The sequence below is a fragment of the Epinephelus lanceolatus genome, chromosome 7 (assembly GCF_041903045.1).
Source record: "Epinephelus lanceolatus isolate andai-2023 chromosome 7, ASM4190304v1, whole genome shotgun sequence".
Taxonomy (NCBI): Eukaryota; Metazoa; Chordata; class Actinopteri; order Perciformes; family Serranidae; genus Epinephelus; species Epinephelus lanceolatus.
The window spans coordinates 14,236,311-14,245,774 of NC_135740.1; the positions used below are offsets into that span (position 1 = coordinate 14,236,311).

Genomic DNA, 9,464 nt, shown 5'->3' on the forward strand with positions numbered 1-9,464 from the left:
CTCTGCTTGGACAGTCAGGAGCTCCTAGACCTCATTGTTTTTTCCAATTCATTGGCCACTGTTCTTCTTTGTGATTGCTGCTAACTGCTATCAGCTAATTTTTAAATTGTGTAATGCTGACCCATTTAAAGAGAGATCATATCAGTGCTATTACTACCTCCGATGCCAGCTTAAAGGCTAGACAACTCTGTTCCCCCATTCTGCAATTGTACCTTTTATACAGAATGGTAAGGCAGCATAACGGCACAGTATTCCCACCTTGAACAGGTAGCGTAAAAGAAGCTACTCAGTCAGGCTCAATATCTGCAGCATGTGGCTTTATTCTCCCTATTTATTTGTCTTTGCTGTGTATGATGTTGTCGGCAAAGGAGGGAAGTTCAGCTTTTTTAATGCTGTTGGTGTTTCTCAGTTTTACAGACTCCACCTGGCTCTGATTGGTTGTTTTCAGTCAGGTGTGGTGGATTCTTCTTAATGTCATTAGGAGCACTAGGAGGAGCCAAAAGAACATTAATTGCTCATAGATTATCTGTCGCATGTACTACTGTCAGGATATCCTCCTGAGACTCAAACTTTTGTTTGGTATGCATTTTTAATTTCTCCTAGCTATTTGGGATCAGTAGGACCCGATAAGTATAAAAAAAACGGAACATTGTCAACAATAATTAAGTCCCAACGTCCTCAAATGACTACTACCACTACATGGCACAAAAAGTGTCAACAAACATGGACAACAGGTCTAAGTTGCGCAGAATGAAGTATAAGGTCCAGTAAACCCAAAATGTGATGTCCTCATATCAGGACACAGGGTCTCAGGAGGATATAGTCACAGTTTATGCAGATATCACAAAAAATTATTTCTATAAAAGTCACCTACTAAACCTTTGGGTGGAACTGGAGGATGGGCCTTATGCCTCCATGGCAATGCTGTCCTGCCACCGAGAGTGGTGATGGTGGTATCAGCGGTAAGCACGTATAAGCACAGATGCAGTGGTAAATTCCTAGCCAGTAGGATACACACACGGGACTCACATGCACTAACATGCATGTGTGGCTGGCCCGTCTACTACAAGAAGAACAGAGAAGCTCAGATAACAACACACAGAGAGAGTGCATGACATCATTCTCTGCTCAGGACACCATTACTCTGATATCGTCACATAGCAAATAGTTGTTTGCTGATACGGTATATTAATGTTATGAATATCGTATACTGAACCTGGTTAATTCCATTTGTTTGTGATCACCATTTTGTATTTGTTTAGCACATAAATCATTGTGTCTACTTGTCTTTTCTAAAGTCAGTATGTAAATAAATCATCTCCCCAAACAGAAAGAAATGTCTTTTTTTCAATTATGCACAATGCTCTAAAACATATCACCTCCATTAAGTTTAATATCTTTAAGCACTGAAAAACATCCAACTCATATGTCAAGACCTCGCAGGGCTGCACTCAGTTTATGTTGTATGTCTCTGTGGGATACATCCATCTTGTTTATGAGTTCTCTGCATCTTTAACGACGGCTGGTAATTCCACGCTGCTAACCAGTGTTTTCACTGCTGATTGAATTGCTTCCAAAGCCGACAAGAATGTTTAAAGTAGAAGCTATGGAAATGAACCAATTGACCTTTTTTGTGACCCTCAAGATCCCCACGCCCTGTGGGAGCAGAAACTGTCAGGCGGCACCAGAGTCGGGAAATCAAAGGGATCTATGCTGTTATTAGAGACCTACTGCCATTCCTCCATCATGGCCCCCACACACACATTATTGTCACACAGCTATCATTTCAAAAATGATGATTTAATTTTATAATGAGAATGTCAAACTATTTATGGAACACGTTGGCAGATTTATGGCCTTTCTTCGCTTGATTGCTACCAAAATTTTACCAGGGAGCTATAAACTCTCTGTATGTGTATGTGTGTGTGTGTTTGTGTCTGTTGTGTGTGTGTACCCTGGCGGGGCAGTCCAGCCGAGCAGTCCAGCAGGGCGATTATGTCCTGTAGGGATAACCTGTCATGGTGCTGAGAGCCTAATTGATGCCTCATGCTTTTCAGGGGCAATTATAGCGCCCAAATGTCAAGACCTAATTTGTGACTTTGTAATGTGGACACATGGGCCAGAGGAAGGGGTGACACGGCTGCTCCGGAGGGACTCACACACTGGTTTGGTCAGCAGATGTGAGGGGCTGGGGGGTTACAGCAAGAAGAGAAGGAGAGAAAACTTAACCTGAGTGTCCAGATTATCAGAGACAACTTTGTGTTGGGTTACTTTTTTGGAAGATAAATGACTTTAAAATGTCAACAATAGTTCTTTCTTCTCTCTGTGTATCTTACCTGGATTTCTTTGCGTAAACGTAGCAATATAACAATTTAAAACTGAATTCAGACTTTGAAAATGTGTAGGCCATTGTCAGAAAAATGTACTCACCCATCAAAGGTAAAGGTGCTCATTGTACAGAATCGGTCCTTTCAGATTGTTACGTTATTACATATAATATAACTGGAATATTGTTACACATGCATTAAAGCTGCATCTATCAATATTCTTAACATTTAACATATTAACAACGTATCTTGTAACTTGTGACAAACCTACAAAGGACTGTCTCCGACTGCAGTCCCACTTAGCTCTGTGGGCCATTTTTAGCATCTTTCAGCTCATTGTTTTGGTTTTAATGTACTGTTTTGGTTCACTCTCACTGCTCTCATCAAAGAATCATATGTTTTATATTTAAAATCTTAATCTTCAAATACCTGTCACATATATTTCTCTCTGAAATGTAGAATAAAGTAGCACAAAAGTAAAAATCCTAAATAAAGTACTTATTTTAAATCACTGCCTCTTCAACCTGATCTCATTACCAGGGTGTCACATATGGCAACTTGGTCAGTAGCAGTTAACTGCTGATTCTGACAAGCAAGGCACCTTTAAGCATCTGTATGAGACATACTAGGTCTTCATATAACCATCATGTAAAACCTTTCGCAGCAATGATGTAGTATAGAGACAGAAAAATTAAATAAACACAGGACTTTCACCCAGGAGACCAGTTTTGGTGTCCCGTGCGAAACCAAAAGTCAACGCTTAGTTTTTTAAAACAAAAACAAAAACTATTTAACATAGTTAATGTGACACATACGTCACATGATGTACTCTTTACCTTACTTACTGAAGTGAAGTGACATAGCAAACATAGTTTTAACCCAAACCACAATCTTTTTGCAGTCCCATGCCACTGCTCTGATGGCACATAATTCCAAAACTCCATTAGTCTGAAAAAATGCCCCGTTGGACTGAAAGCCCATTTCGCCAACAGAACCGTAATCCCCAAAACAACCGGCCATTGCTCTGAAGTCCCACACACTACCACTCAGTTTTACTTTCCCAGTGCCGTATGAGCCAGTGAACCCAGATGTTTTCTGCCAACCCATTCATGCTTTTCCAATGACTTATGTGCCACCTAACGTAGGTGTTTTTTAAGCCTATACAGGCTCTTTTCCTAACCATAACCAAGTGGTTTTTGTGCCTAAATCTAACAACATCCATTACAGTAATGTTGACAAAAGTAATGAATCCGTGGTTTACAGAAATGTAGCTATGATATGAACATCTTTTCTGCTGATTGGGTTGGCTAACTGTAGGGAGTGTGTATTTCCAGGAGAAACTGGACTTTGGAGCAAAGGGCATTTGTTTTGGGGGTAACGGGCTGCTGGAGAAATGGGCTTTCGGCCCAGTGGGATATTTTTCTGAAAACAATTTTGGTCCATCGGAACAGTGGGCAGGTCCCCTTTTTTCTAGACCTAACCCAAACCCAAAGTAGTTTTGGTGGTGAAAGTTACGTTTCCTGTCATTACCAACATTTTTTTGAAACACACATGGCATCTAATGAGCTGAAATTGACATGGAAACTGGCATGTCCAAAGCTGATGCTAGAGAGGTATGTAGAGTGCCAGTTTGAAGCGTGGGCCACAGACCAAGCTGCTACATTTGACAAAATAGGAGTGAGAGAACATGTTGGCCTCTCATGACTGAACTTTAGGAATTTCTCAGTCTCTTGACATTCAGAGTGTAATATTGTTGCGGTTTAACACACTTTCTGTGATCAATATTGCAATAAATTTAGTATATACTCTTATATAAGAATAGAGAATTTCAGTGTTTTTCAATGATGATTAAAACCATGTTGAATTTAAACCAAACACTGCCAAAATCCTGTTATTTAACAGTTTAGCATTTCACAGTATGTCATGTGACTTACATAACAACACCATTTCCCCTTTACCTCTTGTCGACCTGTATGCGGGCTGTATTAGATGCTTCAGATGCCTCCTCCAGGTACTGTGTGTTCAGATCCCTTTAGTTAAACAAAATGTCAGTCAGTCACTGGCAGCGCCTGCAAACGCACCGGGCTGTTGTTCAGTGTGTGTGCCTTGTTAGAGCTGAGAGACTAAACTCTGCAGAAGTGACAGTGCCTCAGCTTCTTCTTCTTTTTTCGTTCCCCACAACACCTAAACATTGTTGTTTTCTACTAACGTCTCCATGGAGATGCAAACAGAGGAGCATATTTTCCACTGGAGCTGACAGCTTGCAATGTGGAGTGTCAGTAAATCAGGTATGCTGCTCTAATTGCCGCTTGCGGAAGGCAGACCGCAAAATCCTCTTAGCTATGACACTAAAAATGATTGAACCCAACGGGAGTATAATGCAGCAAGTGTGAAAGATGATTTTGTTTTCAGGCCACAAAACATGCAGGATGGAAGGATGGATGATATTTGGGACCACTGGCTGCAGATTTTTTCCAGAATGCTTCTCTCCTCTCTCTCTGGACACGGATGAAAGCCCAAAAGTATCAAGTGGATAACGCTATACTTACACTTCTGCTGTAATCCCTATAAACACACATGTAGCTCATAATTTGTGCGCACAGCAATTTACTAAGGAATAAACAAACAACAAAGAGCCTGAAATCAATAGTTGCAGGATTGAAATGACACAAAGCTGCAGACACCATCCCTGCACAAACACACTCTTAGAAGTGGCCACGGCTTTAGAGCAACAGGTGAGCTTCTCGGCACCTCCCCTGTCTTCCCCTACGCAGCCTTCTAAATATAGAAATTATGCTCTCTGATAATTGGGGGCAGACAACAAAGCCGACTATACTTCCACCCTCCTCCTCCTGCCGCTGCTGCTCCTGCTGCTAAGTCATATCCCCAGCTGACAAACAGCAGGCCTTAGATCAGAGTGTGAGAGCTTGAGTGCTGAGGGAACACCTGCGCTGTCTGACTGGACTGCGAAGATAGACACAGAAGATCACTGACTTCCACACCTGCCCATGGACTGATGCCATACACACACACACACACACACACACACACACACACACACACACACACACACTTGATTGGGTTTCCTCGAGAGCCCTTTAAGGCCGCTGCTGAGGAGGTGATGAAAGTCAGGGAGCGTCCATTAAGCGTGTGAGACGGCCTTCCAGAGTGGGTGCGGATGAGGGGTTTAAGTGTTTTCAGCAAGGAGCCACAGACCACCTGGAGGAGGCGGAGTAGGTGGAACAAAAGCATCTGTCTCAGGGCCAGGTAGACTCCAAAAACACCAGTTTAACAAGTGCCAAAGAGCACTTCTGGGCATCAGGTATCACAAGTCAGGATTTCCAGTGTGTTTAGAGGGATGACCTTCAAAAATGTCAAAAGGGGGGCGGAGGGAGTAACGCTCTTGGATTTGCACAAAGTCTGCTTTTCATGGGCACGAGGGCGATGGCGACGAGCCCTGCATTGAGATTTTAGTCTCTCTGGAGGTACTGCAACAACAAAAAGTAAAGCAACGGGTCAAAGTCATGGACAAACTATTGCAGCAACACGCTCTTTAGCTGGGAAAAATGGGACAGGACAGGAATGAAGCACACCCCGTCCATCATTTTCACACTTGTTAACTTCTCTATCAAAGCTAAGGAAAGACGAGCAGTGACAGCATCCTTCCAAAAACAAGCACCAGAATCCTTTTTTTTCATGTTGCAATAGGCTCGCGTGTGTTTACCCGGTGGACAGGGGATGTCCACGCGCACGCAGGTTATAATACACTCTGCGGTGCTGTCATTAATCGACGACAGAAGCGTGTTGATGTTCAAGGTGTGCAGGTGGGAAAGTCCCACAGTATCACAGTGCAGACAGGAGAGAGTTGGCAGCGGGGTTGACTCCCTTGTATCGAGACAACCCCCCCAACTGGCTCGCCATCACACACACGCGCTAAGATCACAGGCTGAGCTTTCATGCTTGGACACAGATCTTCCGCCAACCGCGGAGGAACCTGTGCAAAGATATGAGAGTGCCTTTTTCAAAATAAAGGAGTAATTCAGCTGTTTTTTAACCTCCTAATTCACACTGTTACACACTTTTAGTTGGTTTAAAATGATGGGACAGTAAAACAATCTTACATTTTTGCCACAAAGAAACAAAACCTGTCTGAAAACAAGAGAATAAGGCATACGTGTCTCATTTAATAGGACATTTCAACAGGTTTATCATCCCCAAACTGTCAGCAGAGGTTACTTAATCCTTATCGCTCTGACCTCCATTTTTACACAGCTGCTAAAGTTGCTGGGCCTGAGCTAAAGGTCACATTTTATTTGGCTCTGATCGTGTTGTTGCGTGACCTCTACATTCAGAGGACTCATGATGGAGGCTTTGAAGTTTTATGCGTGCATCAGGCCTACGACTCCTCTCTCGGCGTAATGGTGTCCATAAAGAAAGACAACATTGGTCTCGTAAGCGGGTTTATATGTTTAAACTCTGAAAGACAAAGGCAACCAGTAAACTTCTCTTAAAATATTGGTCAGTTAAAAGTAAAAATGTTGTGAATATTGGTGATAATACCTTCATCTATGTTCATATAGGCTGACAAAAAATGATTTTAATCACATTTTGAGCAATTTATTGATTGTACTGTCAGTTTGTTGACTTCAATTCCTCCTGCAACACATGTAACAGTAGTTTGGTCAGAATTAATACGTCAGTGTTACAATGATTCTTTTAAAAATGGATTCACAGTTGCCATATTGTAATAAAGAGCATTTCAGACGTGGGGATCTTTTTCAAAAGTTGCCAATATGTTTCATACTTTTGGTCATATTACAGTATATCACTAGCTTTTTTTTTTCAGAATAAAAGACATAATGGTACAGTGTCTCAGTCTTTATATAATCGATACAGTTTCTAGTGGTTTTTCTATATTTTAATGTATCTAACTGTAAAAATATATTCTCAAATAAATAAATATATAACATAAATATATGTATCTAAAATGAATAAATAAATCGTTACACTTTTGCTCTTTTCAAACAGGTTTAGACACAGGTAAGAAAAAACAGAATTCCTTCAAAGTCCTTCTGAACAAGCGACGGCTCTCTGATACAGGACCCAAATTAAAAGTACCATCTCATGATTCCCATGGACTCAGCTGACGTCCCCATCTGACCAGAGGGGAGATGCTCTCTGATCATTCAGCTCCGTTTCCCATTCGTCTCCTATTCCACGCAGGTACTTTTTAGGGTCGTCCGGCCTCTGAAACAAACGCCCCCCTCATGCCGAGCGTGCAGACATTCTAGCCCGTCTTCCTGGCTGCTGAGAGATGGCCCGTGCATTCCTACAAGAGGCCCCCGGTGCCTTTATCCCTGCCGATCGGGCTGCTGTCCACCAGCCTGCACCGGACCACATCCCTGCCTGCGTCCCTCTTCTCTTCTCTCCTCTGCTCCCTGCCTGCCAGGGCTTTAGCAGCTATTCCTGAACTGGACCGGGCCTCCAGCTCTCAGCTGTGTCCCAGGATATCCCTGTACAGCTCTGGCACACGGTCAGGGTCCACAGGCCTGGGCAGGAAGTGTGTAAATTTCTGGTGCCGCCTGGATTTAGTCCCGTCCCTTGGTGTCCCGTCTTTGTTTAATGCCACAAAATAACGTGTCCCTTTGTCTCCGTGTTTGTACAGGTTGGAAGAGTATGTGTTGTACCAGTTCTCCTCAAACTGCTCCCTGAAGACACATTCAGCTGTGAGCTTCTCCTGTAGACAAAGGGTACAACATAAGATGAGTCCTGGCTCATGATGCAGACAGAGGATAAATATGAGAAGTGACAATAAAAGCTCCTTGTGGGTCATCACATGGCCAAACATGAGGATTTGGGGCAACATGAATAAGCAAAGCTGGTACTTACAGAGCCATACAGCTCTCCTTTGTCATTCATCCCCAGATAGAGTCCACTGTCCACCCCTCTAATGCTTATCAACCCAACAGCGAGGCTTATGAATTCCAAAATACCTGAGGAAGAATAACACAGTTGTTCAGTACTTCAGACTTTGACAAAGATAACAGAATATTATCAAAGAAGATCTAACAATAATAAACTCTGACTGCAGCCTACTGGCATAATAAATACATTTTAACTTTACTAGCATTATAACATTGTCATTTTCAGCACCTTTTCACTCTTTTCTTGCTGCTGATTATTTAAATAATTATAGAATATATGAAAAGTAATTGTCAGTATTTACCAAAACGACTGTGGTCCTTCCTCGTCCCTTGCACTGTGCCATCCGGAAGTATTTCCAGATGAAACCCAGTTCTGCAGTATAACTGTCTCCTCCTGAGAATCCCTTTCAGGTGCGTTAGATCCGCCGTGGTGCTCCGGGAGAGCCTGTCCCCAGGCAGGAGGTGCTCCCCTAGAAGCGTCGGACTGTCCCCAAGAGGGGTCAGGTAGAAATGGGACCCGACCTGTGGGACACCATCGATGCCGTGCAAGACGCCTCCAACTTCCCCCAGAGCAGCAGCAGCAGCAGCAGCGGCAGCCATCGCGTCAAAGCTCAGCGGGTAAAGTTCAGTGAGGAGGTCCGGAGGGAGCGCTCGTGCGTAGTACACTACCTGGTTGCCACTGTCACTTATTGCATGTTTACGTCCACCTCCTCCCGTTACTTAGCGCGTGTACCCGTTGTGCAAGGACACGCGCGGATTTCTGTCTCCTGACATGAAACACTCACCAAATCTCCGCTCCCGGCTACACCGATTTCTCCTCTTTCTTGCCGCTGCGTCTTCATCAGTTGCGGGTGGGCTGCAGTTGCTGCTCACAGACAGCCCTCATGTTGCATACCTGTTCACAGCGTGATGCCTCAGAGGAGCCGCGGAGGAGACAGGAGGAGAGCAGGGGAGGATTCAGGAGTCAGGGCTGAGTAAACGCTGCAGTGCAGGTAGAGGAGCTCCTGGAAGGTTTTGCGCTCAAAGTGGCAGGGGTGGTGAGGCAGGTGCAAAACCACAGGACTAGTAATGGGCGGGGCTGTCACAGTTCAGACGTGCCCTGGCAGGGATTTTTTTCCCCCTTCTCCTAAGGCATAAAATAAGAGACACAGGGGGAGAGTTGACTGTGGGCTTAAACTGAGCACTTACATCACTTAAAATTAAATTAAATCTG

General features: G+C 43.6%; 1 protein-coding gene across 1 annotated transcript; it reads right to left on the reverse strand.

Annotated features, from left to right (window-relative positions):
- Positions 1 to 6,904: 6,904 nt before the first annotated feature.
- fgf20b (fibroblast growth factor 20b) lies at positions 6,905 to 9,413 on the reverse strand. Its single transcript, XM_033632831.2, has 3 exons — positions 8,554 to 9,413; positions 8,217 to 8,320; positions 6,905 to 8,064 (listed from the first exon to the last, which is right to left on the reverse strand). Exons 1-3 carry the CDS (start codon positions 8,849 to 8,851, stop codon positions 7,819 to 7,821), a joined length of 648 nt encoding a protein of 215 aa, XP_033488722.1. The 5' UTR covers positions 8,852 to 9,413; the 3' UTR covers positions 6,905 to 7,818.
- Between the last annotated feature and the right edge of the window lie 51 nt (positions 9,414 to 9,464).